Genomic DNA, 14163 nt, shown 5'->3' on the forward strand with positions numbered 1-14163 from the left:
ACGATAACTCTCCAATTCTAAAGCGCCTTGGTTTATATGGTTTATATTTGACATTAAGAAAATTCTTAGTCTTTTTAGTTGTTTGTGGAATGTTATGTTATATTTTTGTGCATTACGTTTGCTTACACCCTGTGCATCTCAAACACCATGTTTAGCTCTTGCCAGGAGAAACAGAAAATGGTCAAATTAACCAGTGGTAGCTTTAGATGATAAGTGACAGAATCGATGCCGTGACCGTTTGCAAAGCTGGTCACAAATAAATAGTAATTCTTAACACATTCCACACCACGGGACAATCTATCAGAATAAGAGTCATCCGATAATCGGGCCTTTTGTTCAGAAGGGGGGAACCAGTCTCAAATATGACCTAAGTGTGAACCCTGCTTTGAGAAAACAAGTTGAATACAAAATGCCACAATTTTTTTTTTTTTTTATGAGCCCACTTCAACTATGTCTTCCACCCTAAATAAGACTTCTTTGGAATTGGGGCAAACTCTAGACTTTTTTCCCCCCAGTATCAAATATATCCATCCATCCATCCATCCATCCATCCATCCATCCATCCATCCATCCATCCATCCATCCATCCATCCATCCATCCATCCATCCATCCATCCATCCATCCATCCATCCACCTTCTTCCACTTATCCGGGGTTGGGTCGCGGGGGCAGCAGCTTTAGGAGGGACTCCCAGACTTCCCTCTCCCCAGCCACTTCATCCAGCTCATCCTGGGGGATCCCAAGACGTTCCCAGGCCAGCTGAGAGACATAGTCTCTCCAGCGCGTCCTGGGTCGTCCACGAAGTCTCCTACCGGTGCGACATGCCCGGAACACCTCAGAGTGTTTTTTTTTTAAATTTTCATTGCGTTCGCCAATGGTTTTGTCATAAGTCTAACTTGTTTTCACCAGCCCTGTGTTGAGGTGTGGTAATTTTGTTTTAATATAGTTTTAATATATTCAGCGTCAACTATCCAAAGGTATATATACCCATACCCTTGAACATAATGTTAACGTTTGATGAAGTAATAACCAATCACGGCTCAGCTTGAGAAAACCGGTGAGCCGTGATTGGTCGTACTGAGCAACTGTGATGTAATTTTCAGTCGAGAGCAATGAGAAAATGGCCGCCGCCTAACTTGGATTATGCTGTTAATTCATATTCCACAACCCCGCCATTAATTCGAATAGTATGTTCAGACTGGTTGGTCTTCATAATTACTCGTAAATTACTGGACTATTTCCTCACGCTGTTGTTCACTAAGTTAACTTCACCCCATCTTTGCTTGTGAAAAACTGAAAAGTTAGAAAGTGTTGCAGGCATAAAATGTAAAATGAAAGAATGTTGTATGTAGAATATAAATAAATGCACAAAATATGTTCTCTCATGTCAACGTATTTTTTCTTCTTCATATAATTGTAGATCTAGTAATTCCTGATTATATTACATGGGCTGCACCTCACTGTACAGGATGCTGTCATGTCTCACAATATCATTTTATCCCTTGACAGTCACACTGAATTTATCATGAGTTGTCAAAAAACAGATCACCTGAATTTTTCAGGTTTATAAAACTTAATGAAGTCCGTTTGCCGAATCATGAAAATTATGAGAACGAAAGTAAAAGATATGCCAGAAAAGTACGAAGAAATGCCAGAGAGAGATCGTATGCAGCAAAGAGCTGATGAGGTGGTGGAAGCTGATATAATTTGCCTGTCAGAATTAATTAGGACTAAAATGGTGACGCACGTACACACCATGGCATTAATTCCAGAATCTCATTTCAGATCTGATTAATTACTTTCTCACGCTTGACGAAGGAAATCAGCAGCAAAACTGAGGGGATTAACACACACACGCACACATGCGCGCGCGCACACACATACGCGCGCACGCACACACACGCTCATGCACATACACACACATGCATATGCGCACGCATGCGCACACGCAGGCATAGGATCTGAAATAAATTATTCATTTAGTTTGGAACTTTTTCTTTTAAATTGAAAACAAACCAGTGACAGGCGTGGTGTAAATGCTCAAGAAACAAGATGGCCAAGGATGTTTAAGATAAGAAATGGTAAGATGCCGGATAACCTGCTACTATTGACTCAGGCTATTGCCAGTAAGCAAGCGGGGAATTTGTTGTAACATTTGCAGTGCATGACAATACACTAAAAAATACAAATTATTGCACAACATTGAATATAGGTTGAAAAGGATTTTCAAATCATTGTATTTTGTTTTTATTTACATTTTACACAATTTCCCAACTTCAACCGAATCCGGTTTGTATAATCGTAGATCTAGTAATTGCTGATTATATTACATGGGCTGCACCTCACTGTACAGGTCATGTCTCACAATATGACAAAATCATTTTATCCCTTGACAGTCACACTGAATTTACCATGAGATGTCAAAAAACAGATCACCTGAATGTTTCGGGCTTATAAAACTTAAAAGGTTATCCCTCACTTGCCAAAATCCACACCTTCAGAAACAGAAAATAGTTTAAATCAATAAAAGTGACTTCATACGACACATCTAGTGCTACAAGCAGCTCTGCCTCCTCCACAAGCCAAAAAGACGATTTGCAACAAGTCGATGTCACTGTCTAAATGTCCTTGTAGAGTAGGAAAGTTGACAAGTTGAGTAGGGGTGTCAAAACTGCAGTCGATCATTTGAATCAGGTTTGCTGGAGGAGGTAAACATCTGAAATATGCAGTTGAGTTGGAAATCCCGGTCCTAAACCAAAATAATATATTTCTCCTTAATTTTCTTTAAATGATGTTAAATTTTAATACATTCAATTAAAAAAATCATTCACCCCAAAAATGCAATAATACAAATACAGATAATAAGGGGGGGGGGCAGATTTCTTCATGCAAATCTCTACAGATGGCCTTTGGATCATTTCTTAGCTAGCTAGCCAGGCAAGCAGAACCTCTCGCCTGTTCACAACCTCAAACCTTATTGTTTGTCTAGCATTCTTCCATTTGTCCCATTTTCTACTCCACTCTGATGAAAGATGATTTGGAAGGGCTCATGTTAGATCTTCTTCCAATATTTTATGAAAGTGATAGACTCAAAAAACAAGCTGGATCTTGGAAAATGCGCTTGGCAAAGAACTAGTTATGGTGCTCATAGAGTCCTCCCACCATCTGCTTTGGACACCATGTTTGTACATATAGTATTGGCCCACTTGCTTTCCTCCTGTGCTTCTGCTTGAATCTCATCGAGAACAAGTTGATAGTTCTTTCTCCCATGGGCTGTCATAATTTGGGAAATGTGCCCAGTCCTGCCTACCACTATGTACTGTTTGTTTTCTTTCCTTTAAGCAAAAATAATCAAATGGAACTCTCAAATGAATTAGTGAGACTCAAAGCAGGGATTTTCTTTTGTCTGCCTTGAACACCCCCTTGGCAGCCTGACAAGAACAAACAAGACATTCTTGAATCACTCCGCGAAATTGGGAAATCAATTACACAATTGGATACATTTAAGTCTGAGTCCTCAGGATGCGAGAATATGGCATATGGTCATTAGTTTTGATTTTTCTAGATACGTATTGTATACACAAATTACTATATCTTAGTTGTTTTGGTTGGGAGGAACTCATGCATGCCAACACTGTCTACTTAGAAATTGTGAAGATTTCAGAGTAGCACTGTCATTGTTGAAATCTTAACTAAATCGTCTTTTATATACATTTACAATAAAAAAATAAATATATATTTTCACCACTCTCACAATCCCATCCATCTAAAATTGAAACAAGTCATATGATGTTGTTCTCTGAGTTTTCCAAAAAGTCAAAACTGACCTAAAATTCAGTCTGGTTAAACAAAAATGGGCAAAATGCTTTAACTAACAAATGTTTTCAAATTTCCCAACGCAAAGACCTTCGCAACCAGTAGAATGAGTTGGTAAGACTGATATGAGCATGCAATTAAAAACTAAAACAGACATTTACAGTAGAAATTGCAAAAACCCAAACAAAGAAAGGGAAAGTCATCCGCAAATAAGACCGTCCGTCACTCCCAAATTTGAACAGTGATGTCAGTGCAGGTTTTCTGCACCCTCTCCTTACTTTGTCCACTCAAAGTCAACTTCACACTGCTTGAGTCAAGTCAAACATATTGATGTTTTAAACTTTAAAGTGCAGTTTAGTTCTTTGAATGATTTTTCAGGTTTGTTCAGAGTAGTCTCCATGGTGACGTGTCATTTGAGTATGCAGCAATGGGTCCTCTCCCTTTCTTCCTGTTGCTTCAGACAGTAAGATGACTTTCACACATCAGTCAAATAGAATCTGAAGGACCACATACAATCCATTACCATGGTGTTTGGCATTAACCATCCGTGAAAATGGATTCTGAAAACTGCATGCATGCCACATTGTGACCTTGTGACCTCGCAACTGTCATCCCTGGAAATGAATAAGATTCAAATCTGAATTGCATTCTATTTTACAAAACTTGTGGACATGACGGTTAAGATGTGACAGAAAATATGATCCCACTGTAGCATAACACCAAACAATGGCTGTTCAGCAAAATGACATTCCTGATGGTAGTGAGGATATAAATAATATGGCTATATGCACTTTTGGGAAACACAAAGAGGCTTAACATTAGGCGGTGAAAATAGAAAAGTGAGTGGGTGGCACAAACAGAACCTGTGGGTATAAATTTTTTTTTTTCTGTGGAGAGAAGAGCAGACTGAACAAGAGAAATGAAACTGGATAGGCAAAGAAAAAAGCAATCATACTAGGTTTTTTTCAATCGCTAACAAGAGCTTACCCATACTTTGGATATTTTTTAACCCTAACACTTAACACAAACTTACACCTACAAAACACAATTGGCCAAATGGATAATTTTCTTCTCAAAAACATATCTTGTTAAATATATACTAAAGGTATATTTCAAAATACAACACAAATTTCTCTGCACACATTTCCTTTACCAAAACACAAGAAATCTGATTCAAAATGAAATTATTCTATCAAAGAATAACACTTATTTCCATTTTACAAGGTACATGTTGTCAATGAAAGTACACCAGGTTTCAAAATACTGGCTATTGATGACATTACGAAAACTGCATAGACTTTTATGTTTCAGTTTCATACAGGTATTTGCATGCAAAACATGCAATCCACCATTTTTACATTAAATTTCTTGGTTGGGAACTATATATCCACATCTAATGTTCACATTCAAAAGCATTCCAGTCAAAAGCAAATCATTTTTTTTCTTTACTGTTTACTACAGAAGGTACAGTAGAAATGCTAAATACTAAATGTTTACAAAAGAACAGAAAAAGTTTTACAGTATTGCTTACAGTTAACAAAATATTCGTGCATTCTGAACAAAAAAAACAGCAAAAAGCCGAGATAAGCCCAGATGTCTTTTTCTGTTTCTGTTCCCAAAATAACACTCCTCAAAGTCCTCCTTTTACGTAACCCCTGCCACCGAGTCTAAGCCACACTGGGATCAGTAATTTATCAGCTGTGTGTTAATTATTCAATTGTTTTGTTATTATCAGCTGAGATATACATATAGCCTTTGAACTAGTGATGGGAAAATGAAGCTTCATGAACCAGTTGTTATATTCTTCGGCTCCTCTAGATAGCAATGTTGGTTTAAAGTGAGGGTTTTAAGAAATGGCAAGTCGGTGGGCTTTCAGCTCTTCGGTCAACAGAGAGTGCCATCTATAGGCCAAAGTAAACAACAACAGGTTCATGAATCATCTTGAAGCTTCATTTGCTCATCATTACTTTGAATTGATATAATTGCAGAAGCAGATGTTTTTTATACTGTGTCTGATGTTTGGAATATTGTTTTAACTATTGTGGGATGTTGTGTGTTAACATTCGTAAATAATACAAAAACAATCCATAATTTTGTTGGGGGTATTGTTAAGGAAATGTGTTGTCTGTTAAATAAATGTGTTTGACTGCATATTGTGTGGAAATTACATGAAATGTGTGAATGGTATGGCCACAAAATACCAATGCTGTGCTAACTGTGTTTAGAGTTTCGAAAATGTGACAACTGTTTGGACAAATACTTGTTAGCGACTGAAAAAGATTGTAATATTGAAATGATCATCACTACATTTCATTTCTCTCTCTGTCTCCCTCTCATGTGTGATGTGTTTTCACAAAATCATAAACAGATTATGTACATAAAATTTTTTATATTGTATATGTGGTTCATGCATGTATGGTAAATGGACTGCATTTATCTCGCACTTTTTCTTTTTTAATCTACACCACATGGTGCCCAAAGCACTTTCCAATGCCTCACATTCACCCATTCACACACACATTCATACACCAATGGGAGGCTGCTGCCATGCAAGGCACTGCCAGGTCCACACTGGGAGCAAATTGGGGTTCAGTGTCTTGCTCAAGGACACTTCGACATGGTCACCAGGGTTGCGGATCGATCCCACAACCTAAGAGTGGAGAGAGGTGAGCACAATACCACTGAGCCACACCGCCCATGTATAAAAACAATTTGGATGGACCAGTGTTCATTTAATACTTAGATATACTGTACTGTCAAATTTTAAAAATACAAGGGGGTGGAAACAAATTATGAGCTTACATTTCCCCCCTACTGGATTCTCCTCACCTATTTTCACACATGAAGAGTAATTAACCCCTCATGGTACCCCCTGTAGCATAGCAACTATGGCATACGGACCACTGACTTTACCATGACTGGGTCAATCTCCACCCCCAAGCTGCTCTCCATTGGGAACACGTGTCCAAAGTGTATGAAGAATCTTTGGAGACACCAGATGGAGGTAGCTAACGCTGATGCAACTTCAGTACGGTTCAGCTTCATCTTCCACAATTCCTGCATTCCTTTATGAGACAGAACCTCCTTGTCCCTTAAGCCAAGCCTTTAAGGGATTATACAGTAATAAATGTGATGTTTATTTTCTTTGCAGATGACACATGATGAATAATATTTGTGTTGTTTCTAGGTCAGAGGAGGATTGGTAGGTTGCAGTTAGTGAAGTTTAAGAACTTTTATCAATATTATATTACTGACAGTGTAATGTAAAAGGTAAGACATTTTTATAAACTAGCTTTTGCACAAAAAAACACTTGCTGTCTTCAGTACACGTTTTAAATTTTTGTCTGTTCTCAAACAGAAATTGGCTGCGATGGCTGTTTTTTACCACTCAAGATATTCACACAAACGACAGCAGTGAAATCTGGCGATTGGTTGTAAAGGGAGGAAAAAAATAACTCTCGAAGTGAGTGAGTGTTTTGTTTTGTGTCACACTTTTAGAGAACCACCCATATATGATGGTGTCCTTCATTTTCAGGTTGCATCTCTCTAAAACACCTGGGCATTTTATTTTACGGTGAAAGAAAACACATTTCTCAGAGTGGAGAATGAATTCTTTCACACTGCAGTCAAGGCGCCAAATGTTAGGTCAAATTTGAAAGCAGTCAGCTCTCTTGGCCGTACTATCAAATGTGTGAGTGAGCTCGTGTATTCACCCATACTGCCATTACATTGGGAGTCACTTCATTGGGATGAAAAATCAGAATTAGTTTTGTATCAAAATTTTATTTATTAAACCAAGAATGCACAATCGAAATAACTTTTCTATAAAAAGGATCATGGATCTGTTCTACAGTGCATTACAAAACCTGCAGTTGTATACAACATTGTGGATAGAAACATCCTTCTATTTTATCTCAAACACATCACAATCTCAGCTCTTCTTCATTCACAACAAGAAAAACACTAAAATATTGCAGCTACATAGCTAATTTGGTTAAAATGACTATGATTGAACTTTTAAAAGGATGAAGTGAAACTATTTACTCGATGCTGCCCCATCTGCCAGCTCCTCTGTTGAACACCGATGTTCTGGATGAAATGAAGTCATTGTGTGTGTGTGAGGAGAGATAAGCGCGGTTTTAATTTGGCCTTTTCACCATAGTTGAGTCCAATTCTTTTTTTCTCCCCCTGTTTCTATTCAGACACAATTACTTTCTTCTTGCCCATCATTGCACTGATTCCATCTCTTTTGGGGCACGCAAACCAAAATCAGACCACGTTCATAGTCCACCTCTGGCCAACTTGACTCTGTTAATTGTTTTTTTTTTGTAACTTCACCCCTTTGGAATAACCAATCTCTTCTATTTAAGGGTAAAGTGTCCAAAAGGGGAAAAACGTTTTTCTTTGTAAGCTGAGCATTCCTGAATGTTCACCCAAGCAGCTCTAGGTGGCGTTTCTGAGTTTCACACAGTCACCACAGGACAAATTCAAGCTCTTTACTGTCATATTCAATACTTAACTGCCTTTCTGGGGTGCGCCGAGATAAAATAAAAAGAAAAGTTGGCTTTTGGATGCAATGAAACTAATGCATGTTTATGGGATTACAGGACCAGGTGACATAACATTGGGGGGAAAGGTACAAGCATACAAAATAGAGACAATAAAGTAATACAAAACAATACAGGTGACTGCTGCCTATTAAAATAGCTGTTTCTTCCCCCCTGGTATAAAATATTAGATGAGGTATTTGATATAAGTAACAAAACATCACTTCAGGAGTCACACTGGTCAGGGTATGTCATTATCAATTCATAGTTTATTGTTATAAGGGATGACTGCATAGATGTGAACCTCAATCTACAAAGTTTAGACTGAAATAAACAAAAAATAGTGGTGACTGTGTGTCCTCATAAGGGAAGCAAACTATTTTGTAACTTAATACTGTTTGTAACATTAGACACCTTTTAAAGCAATAAACAAACAGAAATAAATAAAACTCCAAAGTGCATATTTTTTTTCTTTTTACTAAACAAAATGTACATCGGCAGAAATAGCACATGGTTATAAATAAACATTTTAATGATCGCTCATAATAAAGTAAAGGATACAAATAACAATAATAATATATTAAATTTGATTATAAAAAAGTTACTGCTACTCTAGTGGCGCTATACACAGTAAAAATAAAAAAATAACCAGCAGCGGCCTGTACTGTATTTCTGCTGCAGCAACATATTTCTCTACAGTCAAATACACAAATAAGTGACCAAAAAAAAAGAAGAGTCAATCTTAATTTATGACTTTAAAGGGAAGCCTTCCTATTTATGAAACAGACAAGGAGTTCAATGTCAGCAACACAGAAAAAAATATTTTCCCAAAATAACTACAGAATCTTATGACATTGTCATTAGGAATTATTCTGGGCCATTTATTAATATTATTTTTGTTCCATTTTATGTCTGCCATCACTACAACTAGCTTTTCCCCCCCTCATTGGTTAAAAATTTACTGCTCTCTTAAAACCACTGGGCAAAAATTAGACCGATTAAGGAGGTCGGGTCAATTTACTGGGTTGTTTAGCACAAAAAAATGTGTTGTTTTGTGACAAGGAACCCAGGGCAGATCAAATTGACCCAATTTTCTGGGTCGGTCCAATTTTTAACCTAAGTTGGGTTGTTTTTAACCCAACATTTTAAAAAGAGCATTGTTTTCCCAATTCATAACTGTCCTGTCAGCTTTTAGTTCGGCTTCTCTTCCCTTTGGACTCTTCACGTTCACTTCAATGAAAACCTTCTGACAGAGAATTTACAGTCATTCTGTGTGCAGGTTCTATTGTTGTCAAAATATAGCCTACAGTATGTTCCTTTTGTGCTGCGTTTCAAAAGTAAGAGATGAACTCCCCAGCAAAAAGATTTCAACCAAATCAAAAAAACTATCTTACCAAAGCAATGTTTTTGTTTTTTTGTTTTTTTTACTCATTAAAGATAACACTCGTTGAAATGCTGCAGGATCAGGTAAACTATGCATTCTGCAGGTTGTGGGTTATGGAATCTCATGTTTATTATCTTTATTCTGATCTAAATCAGCAATCGATAACATGAATGTAAAACGTTTGGCACGAGGTTCAAAATTCATTTTAGTAGAGCTGACACACAATAGTTCATGTAATATGCGTTAAGATTCTGGGCTTGAAATAATAAAGACATTTAAAAAGATATTATTTTAGTAAAAAGGCAACTTTCGCTGGGGTACACTGAGCTATTGCTCTTTAACAATAATTATTAAAAAAAAAAAATCCCACTGTTTTTGCAGTCAACCAAGGTGAAAGGAAGCAACAACACTATCAGATCCTGAACACTTAAGAGTCGGAGTATCTTGTAAAAACGCAACAGAAAGAGCTAATTGACACATTCCATGTAACGGGGATTTGTTTGCTTCTGGTAAACTTTAATTATTGGGTGAATACTTTCAACTTGTCCTGGATTTACAAGCATCGAGGAGCCTTTTTCATTTACGAGATTATGCGATCAACTTGCAGATGTACTGTGTTGCAATTTTTTGTAAATTGCTATTTACTGGCATGTAATGTTGAACATTTATGGACATTTATCTTTAATGTTAACACATATTGTGCACTCATATCGGGAAATGTGAACACTCGACACGTTGATCTTTACACCAAAAGTTCCCTGACTGGAAATTTACGAACTTAAAAAAAAAATAGACCCAAATAACAACGTTAATAAATCTACCAGACAATTGCCCACTTTTTCTCAATACCTCCATACTGCATTTTTCTTTTTAATTATTATTTTCCTGCACTGTTGTCGGACTGAAGAGGAGGAGTAGGACTCGGAGGAGAATGTAAGCTCTTAGCTCACGGTGGATTCATCTCCCAGAGCAGGTTGATGAGTTTGATCCCCACACTGCCTGCATGCCTGCCCTCTGTAACCTTTCATCCCTGCATCCATTCAGCAGAGATGTTACCTTTCTATCGCCTCTGTCCCTGGGACTTTTCCCTGCCGCTGTAACGGCCCAGTGAGCGTGAGCTTGAATCATAATGTTTGCAACGTCTTTATAATGAATTCGCTGCCTCGTTCCTCTGTGCCCTGCTCACACATGCAAGCCATCCCTGAATATCAATGTGGCTCCTCTGCCTGAGCGCGCTCAGCCTCCCGCAGGATTCTCCTTTTTCATCACACTGAGATAAAGGTCTGTAAATTACAATATGGAGAATAGGGTGACACAGTCAAATATGAAGCATATTGATGGCTTGTTGTCTTCACCTCACCTGATTAATGAATGACTTGTCATTTTAAGTTGAAAGAGCTTTTTTTTCCTGCTTCTTTCTGCAAACCCACAAAAAATATTTTCCTTCTCAAGTTGCTTAATCACACACTCGAGCTCCAAACCAGCGTGCTAATGAAAATATTATTTCATGTTTTGAAAAATGGCCGAATTTTAACGATTGTTGCAAAAATCTCGCTTCTGTGTGTTTTCTTGTAGAACTTCACAAATGAATCTCCTCAGTCGCAACAGTAAACAAAGCCTCTGCTAATGACCCATTTAATTGGACACATTTCATTTTTGCTGTCAATACAAAGCAGTTCAAAGGTACTAAAGGCTGGATGTGTTCCACTCTCCTAAAGGTCATACTAAAACCAAAATACTGTCGATTGGATGAGCAAGTGTCAGCCACAAATGCTTGCATTAACAAAATGGTATCAACAATTTCCCTTATTCATTTCCCTTCTGAGTCATGACGAAGAAGCTTGTAATGTGTCAAACGCAACGGAAACTATGAAAAATACACTTAGTGAAATATCAATTATTTCATATTGGTATTTATATTTCTTTTTTTTTAATTTTGTATAAAAACCTGGCCCTTTTGAGGTGTACTGAAAGTGAAGTTGTGACCATGTGGGGACTCAAGACTGAATGTGGTACATTGTTAATGGCATTCAAAATAAAGAGTAACTTATTAAGAAGACTCCCACTGAATATGTACTAAAAAAGTAAAAAAATAAAAACAGTTATCATATTCACTCTCATCGCTACTGTTTGCAATAAACTTTAGGCCCAATCACCACAGAAGAACATTCAACTGACAGACTTGCGTATGTCGAAATTGAGATGAACACCAAGTATTGTACAACTTCATCCATCTTGATGGTCTTACTGTGTTTCAGCAATGGTCAGTATAAAACTGTCAGTGAAAATGCCAGCCTTGAATTTTAAAGGAAGGCTGCCAGGAGGTTCCCTTTTTTTGGCAACAACACCTATCCTGTCAATCCCGTTTACAGAGTTTGTCAGATCTTGCGGGACTAAAAGCTTGGTCAAGAGCAGTGATAGATATGAAGTCTACAGATGATTTGGCAATATCTCCCCGACGCATAAGAGTCCAGCCAGAGTTCCAATATTTAAAAAAAGGAAAAGTGATTCGCATTTGGAAGGAGTTTGTTCGGATGAAAGCAAGACTGATGGAAAACATCCCAATAATGTCGGAGGACTTCCAACAGGTAGGGTAAAAGCCCAAAAAAGCAGAAAGTTTTAATGAAACTTGAAAGACAATGTCTATTTCACACTGAATGTTCTGTGTGGCAAACCATATTCACATTGCTGTTAGGAGAAAAAAAAAAGGAAAATGCTCCCAATAGCAATCATGAAAAATAATTGAGGTACAGTCACAGTAACTGAATTGCAGAGAACTCAGTGTAGGAGAATAGTGAGGAGCTAATAAATACCACAAAGAAGAGAAGAAGTAAAGATCTTAGAATTGTATAATCCTTCCCTTTGTTTCATTAAGTCAAGGTGGTAGGCATCGGGGTTTCCTAGTTTTGTAGTTTCAGCTTGGAAGATCCAAAGCAGCCCACTGAGGAAGCCCCTCCACCACTGTCTTGTTCCTGGAGTTGATGATGTCTGATGTGGTTTAACCCAGTACAAACCGAGGTGTAAGTCCCCAGTGGCATCTTCAAACTCAGATGCTGCAGCTGTTTGTGAACACACATCAAAGCTTGAAGAAGTGTTCCTGCTCTGGGGGATGAGGGTTTAAAAGGGAGGGTTTAGAAGGCCGAGCCGGTAATGGCATTTAGCTGCTTCATCAGCCCTTCTAAACTAGCCATCTGCTCCGAAAGGTCGTCCTGCTCGTACACCTGAAAAAAAAATCATAACAGAAAAATAAATAATATACAGTATAACAAAATGTTATCAGTACTTCTTTGTCTATATGTACACAGATATTGTTAAAATTTCATATTTCCCAAATTCCCATGTATTCCAAACTTACATCCAAACACCCCTCCCCTACTAAAAACCTTTGTCGTCAGTGTCTGTTATGTTCTGTATCTTTTTTTTTAACCCTCTGGGCTGCCCCATCTATTTGCTTTTAGAGGACAGACTTCAGTTCCACATTTCCCTGTAGCCTTTCTGCCTAGGCCCCGTAAGCCTCAAATGTCCTTCCAAATATAATGCAGCACGCTACACTGAGGACAACACAAACATGGTGGATGTACAATGATTACCAGACTGGTGATCACAGTAATAGGGTGAGAGATGGGTAGTTTATTGGCTCATAGCATGACTCATGGGAAAGGGACAATTCTTGGGGTAGGGGCCTCTGCCAGTGCCTCATGCAATTAGTTGATAATATTTGAGTCCACTTTGATTTATTGATGAAGTCAATATCATTTCTGGTTTGCAACTTGCTGTGCTCGATTGTGAAAAGTAACTCGCTTATTCACTCACAGTCGCCAGCCCAAACTTCCTGCTAACATACTTCCTTATCCATTTTCATTTGGATATCTTTATTCCCTTGCAAACAGTCGGAAATTTTAAAAATGTAGCACCAATCCACGTAACACAACTGAAGGCTTGCTACAATATGATATTGCAAATCATTCTTCAAGTAGTTTTAAAAATGTTTAGGAATAATAACATAGCAAATAACATGTTTTCTGAAAAATAAATAAAAATTGTTCTATAATAATTGCAGAATATTTATATAAAGCTTACGCCACATTATAAAAAAGCCAGGCGTTTCTTTTAAAACATTAAGCGGACGGATTGCTGCCGTTTTGTTCTAACTAAAGAAGTCTTGTGGAATTTCTTTTTTTTCTTTTTCCAAATGGCTTACCTTAAGTAAAATCTCACATGTCATTGTGGTCAACTGTAAATAACTTATTAAAAACATTGTTGTGTCAGAAGAGTGACAAATAGTCCTCACCGTAAACGCTGGATTGCTTGCATGCTTCAGCAGAGCAACACACATCACTCTTACTGTGACAGTATGATAAAACAGTAGAAAACACTCAAGAAACAACAAAACTGCTGTCTGTTAAATGAAGTTCA

General features: G+C 37.6%; 1 protein-coding gene across 5 annotated transcripts in view; it reads right to left on the reverse strand.

Moving 5' to 3' along the window:
• Positions 1 to 8106: 8106 nt before the first annotated feature.
• The window catches only part of dcc (DCC netrin 1 receptor), a 219279-nt gene continuing 213222 nt past the window's right edge, over positions 8107 to 14163 (reverse strand). For all 5 annotated transcript variants that reach the window (XM_037266286.1, XM_037266285.1, XM_037266284.1 and 2 more), the window contains exon 29: positions 8107 to 12968. In XM_037266286.1, coding sequence (XP_037122181.1) covers positions 12879 to 12968 — 90 coding nt within the window. In that variant the 3' untranslated portion in view covers positions 8107 to 12878. The remainder of the gene's footprint in view (positions 12969 to 14163) is intronic.

This window comes from Syngnathus acus, chromosome 12, assembly GCF_901709675.1.
Source record: "Syngnathus acus chromosome 12, fSynAcu1.2, whole genome shotgun sequence".
NCBI classification, from domain to species: Eukaryota; Metazoa; Chordata; class Actinopteri; order Syngnathiformes; family Syngnathidae; genus Syngnathus; species Syngnathus acus.